The sequence below is a fragment of the Adiantum capillus-veneris genome, chromosome 1 (assembly GCF_014529385.1).
Source record: "Adiantum capillus-veneris isolate H3 chromosome 1, ASM1452938v2, whole genome shotgun sequence".
In the NCBI taxonomy this organism is placed as follows: Eukaryota; Viridiplantae; Streptophyta; class Polypodiopsida; order Polypodiales; family Pteridaceae; genus Adiantum; species Adiantum capillus-veneris.
This window is the reverse complement of record NC_140931.1, coordinates 7,924,358-7,941,569: the sequence shown is the minus strand read 5'-3', so window position 1 is coordinate 7,941,569 and position 17,212 is coordinate 7,924,358. Positions and strand designations below refer to the sequence as shown.

Here is a 17,212-nt window from a genome sequence, read left to right as displayed (position 1 = left end):
GTACTCTGGTTGGGCGTCTTGCATGTCGAGCTAGAGTAATCTATATCTTCTCTTGCAGCCTTCATCGGTAGTGGGACTCATGGGACTTGGGAGACCCCCCGAGGTCATGGACGTCTAGATCTGCCAAGCTCAGTGGCTCGGTCAAGCAGTGTACCTCTAGTATGAGTAGGCTCTGAGATCTGCTGTAATGACTGCTCCGTTGGCTCTCCTTTGGCTAGCGTAAAGAAATCTCTGATTTGTCACTAAGGCTGTCTTTCCCCTTATGTCCTTAGCAGGTTCTCCCTAAGTCTACGCAGCTCTAGCAAGAACAATCCGAGACACCTCTGATCCTTGTATCTCATGACTCTAGAAAAAGGTCCGAACCCTTCTCTGAACAGGCAGTGGAAGCGGCCGCGTATCTCATAGTATGTCGAACAGTGACGTGTGTAGTGCAGCTCTGTCTCTGGCTCTAAGTTACATAGGTGACATATCCTGGCTCCTACCGGAACCCCTAGAAATCGGCCCGTCTCAATCTGGAGCTGATGTGAGGATGTGCGTATCTGTCCAATAGCGCATCTTATCCCATGAGATAAGTGTGTATCCATGTATGCAAGCCTAGTTACAAAGCCGTCCCCCGTGAGTTGGAGAAGATGCTCTCTGTAAAAGGCCATCTTCGTGCCCAACTCTTGTGTCGGTTGTATCCATGTGCTCCCAGTATTTAACTGAATCATATCCTGACGTATGAGTCTGGTGATCTCTGTCCGTGTGAGAGACAGAGAGGGTGCATCCAGGGCGTATTGAAGTGGAGGTAATCTATCCATGTTGAGACCATGCGACTGAAACCATGCTGTCATCTAATCTATCCATACCAACATGATGTATCGCCTTGTAGAGCTAGTTGTCGAGATGACTCTAGGGCAAGCCGAGCGTATCTGTCCCTCGGGAGATCCCATAGGCATAAAGGATACCGATCTTGTCAATGCCTCCACCACAGGGGGGGGGGGGGGGGGGGGGGGGGGGGGCTAGCTCGGCTCGGATAATCTCATGTGGTATTGAGGCCTTAGCTTGGTGCTCATACTTTCATGTGCTCTTTCTACAAATGTGTCATGCCAAGGAGAAGACATGGAATGTGATTTCCTTGAATGCATACTTTTCAGCTTTTCATGAACAATCCGCATACATTCGTGCTCATTCACGAGTGAAACGTGCTCAACGTACAATATGTCATGCCTAGGAAAAGGGATCACATAAAGACGCTGACTAAAATACAGGAAACGATCACGAATGAAACACTCGAACAATGGGTGTTGACACAACCAATCACCAGGGCTTGAAAACACCAACAGGCAAGCCCCGTCGGATTCCACTTTTAAGACCATAGCTCTTGACAGTGATGCCCCGTTATCTGCACCAAGGAGGCGCACTGCAAGACTGAAAAATTCCTATTCTACTTACTCAATTGCAATTAATAATACCAATTATAGCTAGCTTGAGGACCTCTCTGCTTGAGCAAGAAAAGACCCCGAATCATCTGAGCGATCATAGAGACCAGAGGCCTCTCCATACATCTCCATCCATATGTGTTGCCAGATCTCCCATGGTGGTCTATTGAGGGTCCCCATACATGAACTCCATAGAGCATAGCTGGAGTCACCAGAGTGTCAAAAAGCCAAAGCTTTGTTCGCGGTTCTTGAAGCTGAACCTGCGAACACATCCTCTTAGTCCACCCAAACCTGAATATGCTCTTGTCAGTCTAGTCTCTGATGCTCTCCTTAGTGAAAACACCGGTCCACCGAAGACTACTCCAAGATAAGTATATGCATCTGTGTACTCCACAGTCTCATGGCCATACATAAAAGAGAGAGAGAGAGAGAGAGAGAGAGAGAGAGAGAGAGAGAGAGAGAGCTTTTGCTTTATTTTTGAAAGCTTTTAACTTTGAAGCTTTTGGGGCTCTGCTTTTGGCATCCCTTGTAATGAATAAATAAGTGGGCAGGCCTCCTACTTCTCAGAGCATCTCGACGTAGAGTCTAAGAGTGAGAGCCTCCCACTCCCTTGTACTTTGAGTTGCAGATTAATGCAAAAAGAAATACCGAAAGGAGCGCCAATCTTTGGGGCCAATATCTCTAGGCACGGAACTCCGTCTGGCCAACGTTGAATCAATTGTGAACTGTGAACTGTTTTGAAGTGAATTCTTGTGGTGCCGGGGTAGAATCTCGACTTGGAGTGTCCAAGTCTGTTACAGTGCTATCAGAGCACGGCCGATTTCTCTTCTACTGGGAAATCCGATCCTTTTTATGCGGCACTTATGGATTCAAGCAGAGATCAATCGACTTCCTCTGCATCCGTAAATGCGGGAAGAGAGAACGAAGAAGATTCACGCGAGGAGTATGGCCCGCCTCGGGCTACTCAGGCGGAGTTTGAAGAGATGGAGCGTCGACGATTGATCGACAATGCAACAAAGATGATGCTAAATTTTGCGAAGGACCCAAAATTTGTAAAATTTACGAGCCAAACCTCCTTCCACGAGGTGCACTCACAGTGGCGGCAAACCACAGAACCACCCCTCAAACCGGCACTCAAGAAACCTCCTACTCCAAGGATGTATACAGAGCAAGAATTAGAAGAGGTGGTTGATGCACAGATTTCTCAGCTTTTTGACGTGAATAACAAAGCAAAAAAGCACAACAAAAAGCTGCTTCTTCTTCTTCTTCTTCTCCTTCTCCTTCTCCTTCTCCTTCTCCTTCTCCTTCTCCTTCTCCTTCTCTTGTGCTGCTCCTTCTCCTTCTCCTTCTCCTTCTTCTTCTTCTTCTTCTTCTTCTTCTTCTCCTTCTCCTTCTTCTTCTTCTTCTCCTTCTCCTTCTTCTGCTTCTTCTTCTTCTCCTTCTCCTTCTCCTTCTCCTTCTCCTTCTCCTTCTCCTTCTTCTTCTTCTTCTCCTTTTTCTTCTTCTTCTTCTTCTTCTTCTTCTTCTTCTACTCGAGCGAAGAAGACAGAAAAGGCAAAAAGCAAAGCTTCGAAAAGGGCAAGAAAAAGGCAAAGAAGTCTAAATCTCGCCCAGTTGTTGACAGTTCTACATAAGACTCGTCTTCGGATACTTCGGACTCTGATGACAGCAGCTTTTACACAACGAAGAAGAATTTCTATAAAGCTAACCAGTATGACTTTCTAGAGGATAAAAGCAAGAAAGTCCGAGAGTTCAAAGAAGGTGGACAGTCAATTAAATTTGACACGTTTTCTGGATACCGAGATGCTTCGAAGGCTTTGGCCTTCATCCAACAGTCTGACATATCTTTCTTTGGAGGCGTTACTCAGAGCACTCCAAGATTCGGACGGCTACCTCTTACTTTAAGGGAAATGCTCGAACTTGGTGGTCCACGTTTCTATTGAACAAGACAGCGCCAGTTAAAAGGCTGAAATTTAAAAGGCTTTTTATTTCTTCTTGGCTGACTCGAGAGTATAAACGCGGCATATGAACTGCTTGGAACCATCTTCGGATGATCAAGAAGGATACATTGGACGCACATTGCAAGAGATTCTGGAGCTCTTTTCTGCCAACCTCTTCATTTAAAAAGATCTCGTTCAAAGAACAGATTAAGCGGTTTACCTTGGGACTTCCTACAGAGATCCGAGATCACTGCTTAGAGCAAAAGTCAGATTCCATATAGGAACTGATGAGTCATGCGAAATGGGGTTTTGCCATTCACTCAAGTAGTTTGACCTACCCCACATATGAAATCATGACGCAAAGGACCGAACAGACTTCGAACAATGAAAGTAGAAAGAGAAAGAGCAACCCAGAAAAGAAAGAAAAGGATGCACGACCCAAACTCACTCCTCGAGAGAGAGCTCTTTACATCAAAGAGGGGAAGTGTTTTGGATGCGGAGAAATTGGGCACATCTCCGCAAAGTGCCCTAAGAAGGCACTGAAAGAACAGAATGACAAGGATGAAGACAGGCCTTAAGTTTCGAAAGCAGCTGAGGAACATGGACGAAAAGGCAAGATGAAAACAGGACTGGTTCCAGATTGCATGGGTATTGACCCAAGCACGATGGACGAGAGTACAAAACTTTGCTGAGCATGGGGCAAAGTGAAAGACCAAGAAGCCCTGATCTTCTTTGATGGAGGAGCCAAGGCCAACTTCATTTCACCTGAATTGGCGGTGCGGCTCAAGATCACACCCAATCGGATGGGACCACTAGCTGCGGCAGTTCTAGCGGCACCCAACAGGGACGTAGCCATTACACCTATCATTGGCAAACTTTGGTTGCATTGTTTGGGGTATTTGGGGCATGAGGACTTCTACATAATGCCCTTGGAAGGTTGTGATGTCCTCTTGGGAATTCCCTGGTACCACAACTATCGGGCGAGAAAAGCGACTTTGACTACAGAGAAGGACAGAACCATTGTACTTGATGTAAAACTTAAGGCGAGTCTATTGTACTTGATGTAAAACTTAAGGGCGAGTCTGTCCCTATTGTATTGGCTTCGGCCGTTTCAAAATTAATGAAATCCAGTCTTTTTGTTTACTCGATCATCTTGAGAGAGTTGAATGATGAGAATAGGACAAATATGTCTAAACTTGATAAAGAACGCCAAGAATTTCTCCACACTCATGGCAATTGCTTTTCAGAGGGCCTGCCAGGCGAGTTACCACCAACTCGTCCTGAGGATCATACCATTGATCTGATACCTGGAAGCACACCATCGAACCGGCCACCTTAACGTGTGAGCGGAGCCCAAAACAAAGAAATTATGAACCAAGTGAAAGACCTCTTGGAAAAGGGTCTTGCCCAGCCTAGTACTTCACCGTACTGCTCTCCAGTGTTGTTGGTTTTGAATAAAGACGGATAATGTGCATCGATTATAGAGCTCTCAACAAAATCACCATCAAGAACAGATTTCCGATTCCTAGGATCGATGATATTCTTGACCGACTACAGGGATCCTCGTGCTTTAGCAGGATCGACTTGAAACGTGGATATCATCATATCCGAATCGCGCCCGGAGATGTCCACAAGACATCTGTTCGGACGCCTTTTGGGTTATTTAAGTTTTTGGTCATGCCTTTTGGCCTAACCAATGACCTGCGACATTTAACCGGATGATGGATAGGATTTTTCGAGAGTACAGACTATTTGTTGGCACTTTCTTTGACGAAATCATCATTTTCTCCAAGGATGAGACTGAACATAGAGAACATCTGCTACAGGTCTTTCAAGCATTACGAGATCACAAGTTGGTGACTAATGCAAAGAAAAGTGAATTTTTCCTACCAGAGATACACTTTTTGGGACACATTGTCTCAGCAGCAGGAGTGCAGATGGACCCGGCGAAGATAGAGACTATCCGTGATTGGCACGATTTGAAGAATGTCCATGAAGTTAGAAGCTTCTTGGGATTGTGTTCGTACTACGGGCGGTTCATTAGAAAGTTTGCAAAGGTTGCTTCCCCTTTGCATATCTTGACACAGAAATGAGTCCCTTTCTCGTGGGGACCCACAGAGATGATTGCCTTTCAGACATTGAAAGAGAAATTGACTACAGGACCAGTTTTGACTTTGCCGGACTTGCAGAAGTCATTTGAAGTATACTGTGACGCTTGTGGTCATAGTCTGGGTGCGGTCTTAATGCAAGAAGGCCACGTCATTGCCTACGAGAGCCGACTATTCTCAAGGCCGGAATTGACAGCACAGATTTATAAGAAAGAGCTTTTGGCGGTTATCCATGCTCTTACTCAGTGGCGACATTACATACTCAGAGTGGATTTTACTGTCTTCATAAACCATCAGAGTTTACGCTACTTCTTGTCACATAAGCAGCTATCAGAAAAGCAGATGCGGTGGGCGAACATCTTGTCACAGTTTCACTTCCAGATTGTCCATGTGCAAGGACAGGAGAATTTGGTGGCAGATGCTTTGTCCCGGAAGCCGTTGGTTCTGGCTATTCCCGCGATACATCATAGGAGCTTCGAGGATATGGTCGATCAGTATGCCACAAATACAGATTTTGCATATATTTTCACTCAGATATGGAATGGGGAGATAGTAGCGGGATATTCCATTCGGGATGGCTACTTGATGAGGAAAACCATGTTGTGCGTTACACAACCGTTGAGGGAAAAGGTTATGACAGAATGCCATTGTCCACCTTTTACCGGTCACTGCGGCATTTCTACCACCTTGAAAGGGATAAAGAGATACTTCTTTTGGCCGAGACTCAAGAAGGATGTGGACGATTTTGTGCACAGTTGCTTGGTATGCCAGAAGGTCAAGTTTCACAGGCATAAAGCACAGGGATTGTTCCAGCCTTTGCCCATACCCACCGGCCCCTGGGAAAGTATTGCAATGGATTTCATTTTTGATCTCCCGAGAACACAGAGTGGTCACGATGATATCTGGACAAATATTGACAGATTTAGCAAGCAAGCTGCCCAGATCTTCAGATTACGTGGCATGCCCGAGACAATTGTCTCCGACAGGGACCCCAGATTCACGAGTTTGCTTTGGAAGGCAATTTGGGAGAACATTGGCACGCGGTTGTGCTTCTCATCATCTTTCCACCCGCAGACTGACGGGCAATCTGAGATTGCCAATTCACGGGTACTAGATTTATTGAAGTCTTACATCTCGGATCAGAAGACTCAATGGGAAAAGTATTTACCTTTGGTGGAATTTGCCTACAACAACACGATACACTCTTCGACGGGAAAGGCGCCATTTGAGATTATTGAAGGTGCTATGAAGGTTCCACCCTTCCTAAGCACGAAAGGTAAGATTTTTGAAGCCGATGAGTACACGCGTGACTTGGACACGGCTTTTGTCAAGGTCCACGAGGCTTTGCAGAAATCTCAAGAAAGAAAGAAAAAGGCAGCAGATCGCCATCGTCGCGATTTGAAATGAAGGAGAACGATTGGGTTCTCTTATGTTTTGAGAAGGCACGCCTGAGAAAGAAAAAGGAAAAGGAGAGGCTTTTTCCAAAGCTTAGTATGCGATACTACGGACCTTTTCAAATCTCCGAAAAGATAAATGATGTCTCCTTCCGACCGAAGCTGCTCAATACTTGGAGAATTCACAATGCTTTTCATGTGAATCTCATGAAGCCTTTTAAAGGTGATGTGCCTGTAGATGGGGAGCCTGATGAGCAACCCGAAGTGGAAGAAAACAAGGAGATCCTTGTTCCCGAACAGATATTGGCACATAAAGATAGCAAGATTAAGGGTAAAGTGATAAGGCGGTTCTTGGTTAAATTCAAGAACTATCCTGCATTGGATGCGAAGTGGATGGAGGAAAAGGACCTAGCAGATACTCCTCAAATTGTGAATCTTTACCTTGAAGCTTTTGGTTTAGCATAGTCTATTCCAAATGGAACCCCGAATTCAGCTTGGCCGGAAATCTGGAACAACGGGTATGCACAAGAGGGGAGTTACTCCGCTCCTTTGTCAACAGATGCCTCGATTTTTGATACTAGAGTCACTGATGTCTCTTTGAGCTTCAGGGATACTGAGAGCTAACAGTATTCTATTGTAATGACTTTATGAACTGGAATTCCCGATAATATGATACTGATTTGTTCTTGACTTGTTTAAGTACAGGAACTGATAGACGAAATGATTGCAGCACTTTGGTCTGAATGATCTCGATAGACATGGTTGCAATAGGGATTAGTCAATCGGGCATCTATGAGGTCTTGAGTGGCTCTAGATGCGATTGCTAATTGCGTTGCCGATAAATCATCGTCTAAGATCCGAATAAATTTTGAATGTGATTTGTCCTGTGATGTCAAGTGATGTCCTGTGATGTCGTGTGATGTGACTGTCGATTTGGTACTAACAGATGTGTGTTCCTAGTGCATCGGTAGTAACAGTCAGTGTCTGCTAAGACAGTTTATGGTTTCTGTCTGTTTTGCAGGCATAATCGAGAGCGATTACAATGCTTTCAAGAGGGGGGTATGTCATAAACTGGTGACGTGGCTGCCCAGTACACACACACAGCCTCCCCTTGCGGGAACGGCAGCCTTCGCGTTTTGTGGCGTGATTCAGGGACCTGTATGGAATTTTTGCTTTTTACGGCGCTGATTACGACAGTAGGGCAGAATTTTGGACTTGCTTTTTGGCTACGCAAGTTGCGAGAGAGAGAGAAAGAGAGAGAGAGAGAGAGAGAGAGAGAGAGAGAGAGAGCTTTTGCTTTATTTTTGAAAGCGCTTTTAACTTTGAAGCTTTTGGAGCTCTGCTTTTGGTATCCCTTGTAATGAATAAATAAGTGGGCAGGCCTCCCACTTCTCAGAGCATCTGGACGCAGAGTCTGAGAGTTAGAGCCTTCCACTCCCTTGTACTTTGAGTTGCAGATTAATACAAAAAGAAATACCCAAAGGGGCGCCAGTCTTTGGGGCCAATATCTCTAGGCACGGAACTCCGCCGGGCCAATGTTGAATCAATTGTAAACTATGAACTGTTTTGAAGTGAATTCTTGTGGTGCCGCGGTAGAATCTCGACTTGGAGTATCCAAGTCTGTTACATGATGGGCAGCAAATGTGAGCACTCAATGCCGGCGAGGGAATGGCCGAGGGGAGGCTTGATGGGGTGCCGAAGTACCGAACCGCAACGGAGAGGTCAACTGTCAAGTGTAGCGGAAGTGTTTATGGATTTAGCTCGGATCTAGTACTCTGCACAAACACAAGGGACACTTTCCTTCACTTGAACAAACTGAACTGAATTGAAAGAAAGAGAGACAAACGAGAGAGAGAGAGAGAGAGAGAGAGAGAGAGAGACGACACCGAATGTCGGGTCCCAAACCCTCAAGGGCCCCCTTGCTCTGTTGCCAGAGCAAGTACTTTCTTTACTCTTACAAAAATGCTCATACAATGACTGAATGCTGAGATGTTGATGCTAATGGGTACTGATGCTATTGATGTTGGGTACTACAAGTTCTATGTCGAGCTCGATGACGACGACGACGATGATGACGATGGTGTCGACGATAGCAACGACGGGCCTACGGCTGAATGCCGAACTGCTAGCGAGGTCGATGGTTAGGGGTCTGCAACCACGACGAGGCTAGGGCTGAAATCTGCACTTTCCAAAGCTGAGATGGTTGTCTGTTCTTGCTGCAAAACGCTGGCTTCCTTGGGCTGAAACGCAGGTTCTACCTGGCTGAAAACGCTGAGCCTGGAGGCTAAAAACGCAGGTGAGAAGGGCTGAAAAACGCTGATGCTGGCTTGCCCTTTCCTGGTCTGCAGGTTCCTTTGCAAACGCTGCCTCTTTTGCCTTCTTGCGCTGGCCATGGGCTGCATTTATAAGAGGTGAGGACTGGGTCGAGCAAGCTAATAAATCAGTCCATGACCATTTAATCACAAGGCTGAAATTGACTTATTACCTAATAAGGTCCTAAGGGGTGGTTCACGCGGTAAAATACCGAAGTGCTGAAACGACTGTTCTGTGCAAGAGAGGGTATGCAATCTATTGACTGATATGGACATGCACGTCCTGCTAGAGGCTCACAAAGGTGCCAGGCTCAGTCCTAAGCTACTGGATCATGCTAGACTGTGGCAGAACATGTCCACGTAGAGCAAGTGAAGTGCACACTTGACATCAACGAGGCCAGATCCAACCCGATCAAGCGAGGGAACGGCTGAAAACTGAAAATGCTGGCTGATCTACAAGCTTGAAGCTGGCACAAGGGCTGAAATCTGCAAACACTGGCTGACCTTGTCAAAAACGCCAGGGCTAATCTGGGATCTCCAAAATGCTAGGGGTGATGTGAGCAAAAACGCTGAAGTTGCTCTGCTCCTTGCTAGCGCTCTGCAAATCTTTTGCAACTTGACTCAAGAATGGGAGGGAAGCTCTCCTGCTCCCTTTATAGGTGAGGTATAGACCATAAATTTTATTAGGCCTAGGTAGGGCAAGTGTCCACAGAGTTTTCCAACAAATAAATCAATAAATTGATTTATTTTAAAAACGAGCAGGGGTATCCAAACCGGGTGAAACTGTCGCACGTCTCTTTCCAGGAATCAGATCAACGCGAGGAATGGCTCGTTGGATTTCTCTAACCTAAATCTACATGCATGTCATGCCAGATACCCACCGTAGTGTAATAACATCCATCAAAACACGTGTACAAACCATTTATGCAAGAGGGTTCAAAAACTCGAAACCTAATCTAATTGACTTGTCCGGACATGTAGGTCCTGCGAACAGGCTCACAAAATTGCCGGTACTAATCCTCCTAGGATTCTAGACATCCCTATCAAGAAAGAAGGGAAAAACTGGCTCTGGAGATCAATGAAGCATGTCCACCTGGCACACAGAGCCATGTGTACGTGACAGGGGACCACCTTGGGTGGTGCCAAATATTTTTTAAATTTTTCGCCCAAAAATTTGGGAATTTTCACAATTTCAAGGCACAGTCCACAAATTGATACATGGGGCAGCTATGTGCATCAAAACGCCCAATTGTCACTGCTAAAATTGACCTATAAATCCTGAAATTTGTCCAAAATTGAACCAAAAACACCTGTTGTTCACAAATTTCCAGCAATTTCCACAATTCTCTTACATAAGAAACATGCTCACACCCGAGAGTGAAGCATACTCAGAGGTGCAATTTCTGAAATTTACTTGCTGTGAGAGAAAGGAACTGTAGCAAGAGAGTCGGAGAGGAACTTGCTTGCCAGAGAAACTTCCCACAAAACACTTCCTAAAATGGGAGAGAAAGCTTCTCGAGGGTGTAGGGCTGAAATACTCAGTTGTTCACGACGAACTCCTCGAGAGGAATTTCCACGAGGCTCTGATACCAGTTGAAAGAGAAGGTTCGTGAACCTAAGTTCGATGAATTTGGGCAATGGAGTGTGTGCGGCAGGTTGAGTGCAAAGAGATAGAGAGAGGCAGCGTGAAGTAGTCCAAGTGGCCCAAAGGCCAATAAATGAAGTATAATGCCTATACAAGCCCAAAATGATGGGCTAAAAATATACAGGATAATATATCTGTGAAGCTCCTCGATCAGAGCTACATGGTGGAAATGGTCCAGAGGTGATGTTTGGGCATTTTCCCAACATGATGCACCAAGAGCAGAGGAAGGCAATCCGCAAGCACAAACACAGAGGCGAGAGAATTTTCCAAAGACAGTGTGTTTATTGGCTGAAATCTGAGAATGCCTCAATAAGAAAATCTCCAACAGGACCATGAAGATCTACAACAAATCGCAGTAAACACCTACTGTACGGGTCCCTTTTGGTGGGTAGAAGACAGATTGGGGGTTGATTTGATTCAGCAGAGGAAGCCAAAAACGTTAAGATAGGGGCTTATTAGGAGTCGTTTTTGTAGACCAGAGGGTGGAGAGTGCAGCCCAAGCTGAGCGAAAAACCAGATTAAATAGATAGAGAGAAAAAAGTGTGGCGAGAGCGTCAAGAGCCTTGTAAGCTTTCCATGGTGGCTCACACATTCCCCACACCCCCAAATGCTGATCTCACCTCTAGAGAGCACTCCTGAGGCTTCTGGAAGAAAGAGAAAGCTGCTTTTTCAGTCTGTATAGCCTTCTTTAACTTGTTTTGTGATCAGAACTGCCCACTTTCCCAGTTTCTAGGGCTAGCTTATTTTTCAGTTTGCATGGCCATTTTTAACCTGTTTTGTGGCCACAAAACTGCCCATTTTTCCAGGTTCTAGGGTCGAACCCTCATTTCTGAGACTGGAGCGAGTACTGGAGAGTCACTCTCAGCCTTATCCTCTGATCCTTAACCTCATGTCATCGCACGCAGGGGCGTGTAGTTCCATACTGGTCCTTGAACACATAAATCATGGTTAGGGGGTCATTGTTAAGCCGTTTTGATCTCAAAAAATTATATCAGATTCCTTAATCAACCCCCAATCTTAAATGAAGGTTCTTAATGCATCTGGCACTCTCTTGCCACACCCCCTTGTTACAAGAGCTTCTTGAGCAATAAAAAATGCTGATCAAAGGTCACTTTTAGGCCATTTGGTCCCTGAAAAAATCCATGGGACCCCCTAGAGCAAATCCTAGCAGCTTGTGAATATTTCAACGCTCATTACTCTGGCACTGCCACTCCCAATGGTTTTATGGCCCGTTTCAGGGCAGATACAGGCTCGGCATGCCTCAAAATTGCAATCTCATCACAGAGAAACAGATTTGAAAGATCAAAATGATAATGTGTGGCTCTGAAGAGTGATTCAGCCTTACCAAATTACCAACTTGGTGACAAAGGGACCCTTTAATCCTCCTAAGAGGAAGAATGTAGTGCTAAGGCGGGGTTCAGGCGTCTACTACACACAATGGAGGGGAGAAAAAAGAACCTGCAATAGCATTGACAAAGATAGCCCCACCTGTGCCCCCACTTGTCAATCAGCAAAGAAAACCCTTCTCCAGGAGTCGAGAAACTACAAGTGTAGATGGCAGCCATGAAAGCAATGCCATCACGAAAAGAGGAATTGTGAACTCCAGACAAAGTTGCATATATGAGATAGAACACAAAGCTGATACTAGAGGAGCAGACTGAAGACAACAAAGTGAAAGAATCCAGATTGAGGTAAACTCAACACATTTCGTCGAAAAGGTTCTATCGGCAGTTATGGAAAAAGAAAGGGTTGAAAGCGCACTTAAATACAGAAATACGGTCTTCTTGAGGATTAGAAACAAGGAAAGCAAGAATCAAAAGACTTTTTCATAGAAACGGACATCATGAAAGAGAGACTCAGTAAAGGTGTCTTGCTCGTCGACTAGGGGACCTTGTGGCCGGGGCAAACACCTGAAGGTGATGTCCTACAACCTCAGAGAAAAGATAGCAATCACGAGACAAACCGTTGAATTTGCTTCAGCATAGATTTCCAATGAACTCGCACCTCTCAAACTAGCTAGCAATCTAGCTCTTGGAAGCGCTATTGTGCGCATGTGAACTTCATAGCTCTCATGGTTGTGTCGTGCTAACCAGGTAGAGCTCCACAAATTCCATTTCATTGTGGAGTTGTGTATCAGCATAGTTCGCTGCCATGCTAACAGGCCACTACGATGCTATAGGAACACTTGCAAGATGGCACAACCCTTCAAAGTAGACACAAAATTTAGGGGGCAGAGTGCTGTATTCGTTACCCCAGCCCAGGTCGCTCAACACCTGCAAAAGAGAAGTGACAACACCTGCAGAAGATGCCACAACCCTACAAAGAAGATGCAAAACTGAGACGCGAAGGGGTACTGTATATATCACCCCAGCCACCTAAAATGTCACCCCATTAGATTCCTTGGGAATGAGGGGACCTGCCCCTCTCCTGCGAAAGCATAAATAGAGCTAACGATGAAACAGCTGACAAGAAAATCGGCAAGAAGGGAAAATGCCTAAACGACCCTAACCTCAAAGCTCCATGCAGCATCGATGGCCAGCCCAAAACAACCAACTAGCCATACAATCATGTCAGAATGCAGAAGTATGAAAAGCAGGAGAGGACCTCTAAGAGATTTTTTCCGTAAGGCAACGACAAAGCTTTATATCTGCTCTTTGTTGTGCATAAATACCATCTAAATTAATACTCAACATCATCTTTTATGCGCATTTTGATGATCAGACAATGTACCAGAGCTCTACAACCATCAAAGTGTAACCATTTTCAACATAGAGAACCTTCTGTTGGCAACCAATTGGTCAGATAGAGAAATATACGCAACTGTAACAATCATAAGTCTCCTACCTCTAGTGCAAGATCACGTAAGCGACGTCCTGTTTGAGCACAAAAAATACGCACGACATTCTCTTCACAGCTCCCTGAGATGATGTAGTCACGTCCATTCATGTAATATGATCTTGTATAGTTTTGATTACTTCCGGAAGGGGGAATACCAAAGTCTAAATGTAATCTTCCATCTACTGCTAGATGTTGCCTAACCTGAAAGGAAAGCAAAAGTTACCATGCTTCAGAAATGTCATATGTAATGCTTAAAAATAAGAAACAAAAAACAAGGGTGGCCATCCTATAATATAGAACTAATTAATCCCACTGTACAAGGCCCTACAAACAACCTCTGAGATTATGTAGGCATTAAATTCAATATTTTAGCACTTAGATAAAGAATACTCTCGATGTCTCAGGTGAAATTATGAAGATCAACAGAGCAAAAAATTACAACGCACGTTAATGAAGCATCAACAACACAGTTGAAGACAGCACAATAACCACATTACCTCATTGTCAACAGCCGATGAAAGAAGGTAATAATCATCTCGTGAAAAGCACACCATTACATTGCCTCCTGTGCTTTTGACCGTGTAAAGAGGCACTCTTACCCTCTGCCTTAAATCCCACATCTTTATTTCCTTGTCAAATGAAGAGGTGGCAAAAAGGTTTGGGGAGTGATGGGCGAATTTGACCACATTAATGTGTTGCTGATGTAGATCATTAAATACTTGGAGCTGCTTACCAGTACAAAGATCATACAATCCTACATTTCCAGAATAGCCGCTAGCAAGGAAATATTCATCATTGCAATTTACATGCACAGAGGTCAACTGCTCGAAGTTTTCGTATACATGAACAGCAGGATTCCTTCTGGTCCTCCTAGAATTTTGGGTCCCATAATCCGAGCTGTTGAATATGCTACCGTTCCATGCTCGCATGCGATCAACGTCATATAGTTGCAATGACCCATTATCAGCTCCAGCAACTAACTATCACAACATAACACGTCATCAATTTATGCAGTTGAATACGATACCATACCAAAGACAATATGGAGGCCACACACCTTGTTTGGATCTCTGTTCAGCCAGCACAGCCCTAGAATACTTTGTGAAGGGCCATTAGACTGCACTTGGCCGACAATCTTGTCGCTCTCATGATTGACAACTATCACCTCAGCATGTAGCGTTCCAAATACCATCAATGAAGGATCGGATGGATGATACTCAAACTGACGTGGTTTGTACTTCCTGCTCAGTTGTGGAGAAGCATTCTTTTCCTTGCATAGGGGAACACAGGAGGGCCATGCACAGGATGACATCTTCAAAGCACACACAGACCTGGTGAAGGATATACCAATAAAACCCATGCCTGCTTTTGTCTTTGATGAAGAAGGATAAGCCCCTCGACTTGATCTTTCTCGGCCCTTCAACACCTCAACCATGCTGTCTTTCTTGTGGCAACTGTTGGCTAAACTTTCGAAGTGCTCCACGTACACTGAGCGAGCCTTTTCCCTTTCTGTATCAGTTACAGGTAAATTGTCTAGCACATTTAGTCCAGGTAAATTAGCAAGCATGAAGTCTCTGTAGTGTCTCTCAGAGCAGATTAGTGAAGGGTGATTGAAGCCACCCCGTCTTAACAGCAGCGATTTTTGCAGATTACTCAAGCAGTGGGACCCATCTTCCTTTTGAGAAACGTTTAACCTATACTGTACTGTAGAGCCTTCACTACCTGCAGTCATTATGCCAACAGTCTCTGGGCTTCCCTGTGAGACCTGTTGTAATGCTTGATGAAAAAAACCAGTGTCACTTGTTAAAGGAACAGATTCCTGTTCTACCTCCACATCTGCTAGCACATTCTCGGCTCCTGTGTTACCCTGCTCAGTCACCGAATTGGACACATCAAACATGTCTACCGTAGAATTCAATTCATCATCCACACTTGTTAAAGGAACAGATTCCTGTTCTACCTCCACATCTGCTAGCACATTCTCGGCTCCTGTGTCACCCTGCTCAGTCACCGAATTGGACACATCAAACATGTCTACCGTAGAATTTAATTCATCATCCACACTTGCCATCTCGAGAAGATGCCCGTCTAACTCACCTTCACTGTCAGTCGAAGCTTCTTCACTGGACATATGCACTCGATGCAATAGCATTGTTGAGTCAACATCAGAGTAGGAATCATAGTAATCACAGCCATCTGTGTTTGAAGAGGTTGACCCCTCTGAATCTAAACTCAAACAGTCATCAATATGCATAGGATGTGTGTCTGTGTACTTCCAGATACTTCCTAGATGTTTCAAATTTGTGCTGCCCCCTAGAGACCGCTCATTTGTTAGCAAGGATCTGCAATGCCCTGTGCCTTCACAACATTTACAGCTCTGAAATCGTAGCTCCACAAGGGCTGAAAGTTTTGTCAAAGCAGCACAAGTAGTCCATAAATTTGCTACCTTAGTTTCACACATTGAGATTCTGGTTAGACTTGGTGTTGCTTTGAAACAGCCTTCCGGCAAATCTGTTAGATACACATTAAAGTCCAGGATAAGCGTATGCAATTGTGGAAAATGACCGATCATGTCCAATTTTCGAAATCTGGAAAAGCTCATATTCAAATATTGGCATTGCATCCCCCTATGTAAAAGGTCCCTGTAATTGGCAGTCCTGTTAAAGATGGGAAAACTACATTAAGAGCAGTAAAAAGACACATGAATTGTAATTACCGCATTACATCTCTTCCAAAGGTAGATTTTTTTAGATCTACTATCCTAAGCTTTGGTCCTACTGAACGCAAGACTCTTAGCAGTAATTGGCCATTATGAATTTCTCTGTTATGCGTGACATCCACTGCATGGCAATCAAAACTATTTATGTAACTAAGCATGTCAGCAAGGGCCATCATATCTGCTTCCGTTAATTGCTCCATGTTCAGCTTCAATATGAAATCTGATGGTGAATCTTGTGCCTGAGATTACAAAAGAAATCATTACACTCTATGAGTTAGTAAAAGACTAAAAATTGTAGAAAAACGCAGAAACATGTATCCTCATAGATCCTACCTCAGAAATGGAGTTTTGAATGTCAAGGTTAGCCACAACCCCATGCTTCTCACATGCCTCCAAATACCTAAAAAACCCATCAAAAGTTTGATAGAATAAGTTATGGCAGGAGATCCATTGACATGCATGTGATGACAGACAACAGCTTCAAAAGGTGAAAAAGTAAAGCGAAAATCCAAATATCAACATATACTATGGAGAACACTGTTGCTACAGATCATGGATGGGAGGAAGTCAAAATTAACCACTGCACGTGAATAAGGGAAACAATCAGAATGTTACGAAAGATTATATAATTGTCAATTTGTCCATAATAGAAAGAGACGGAACATTGTTGGAGACCGTGTCATCATTGCATGACAGCAGTTGGGGTGCATTGCATGCTTGTATTGGTTATTTTGACCCTCTGCATGCATTTTAGTCTTTTAGCCCATTTTTTGGGCAAGATGGCTCGTTTTGGACACCCTCTTTTTTAAGCTGACCTCAAGGTTCATGGCCAGGC

General features: G+C 44.5%; 1 protein-coding gene across 2 annotated transcripts in view; it reads right to left on the bottom strand.

Moving 5' to 3' along the window:
* Positions 1 to 17,212, bottom strand: part of LOC147464270 (transducin family protein / WD-40 repeat family protein) — an 80,375-nt gene that overhangs the window by 25,240 nt on the left and 37,923 nt on the right. Inside the window, exons 2-7 of one of the 2 annotated variants that reach the window (XM_086513805.1) lie at positions 16,711 to 16,777; positions 16,375 to 16,616; positions 15,619 to 16,300; positions 14,716 to 15,525; positions 14,156 to 14,638; positions 13,665 to 13,859 (exon numbers count right to left, since the gene is read on the bottom strand). In XM_086513805.1, coding sequence (XP_086369931.1) covers positions 13,665 to 13,859; positions 14,156 to 14,638; positions 14,716 to 15,525; positions 15,619 to 16,300; positions 16,375 to 16,616; positions 16,711 to 16,777 — 2,479 coding nt within the window. Of the gene's footprint in view, positions 1 to 13,664; positions 13,860 to 14,155; positions 14,639 to 14,715; positions 16,301 to 16,374; positions 16,617 to 16,710; positions 16,778 to 17,212 lie in introns of both variants that reach the window. The other variant, XM_086513800.1, reaches the window with a different exon arrangement.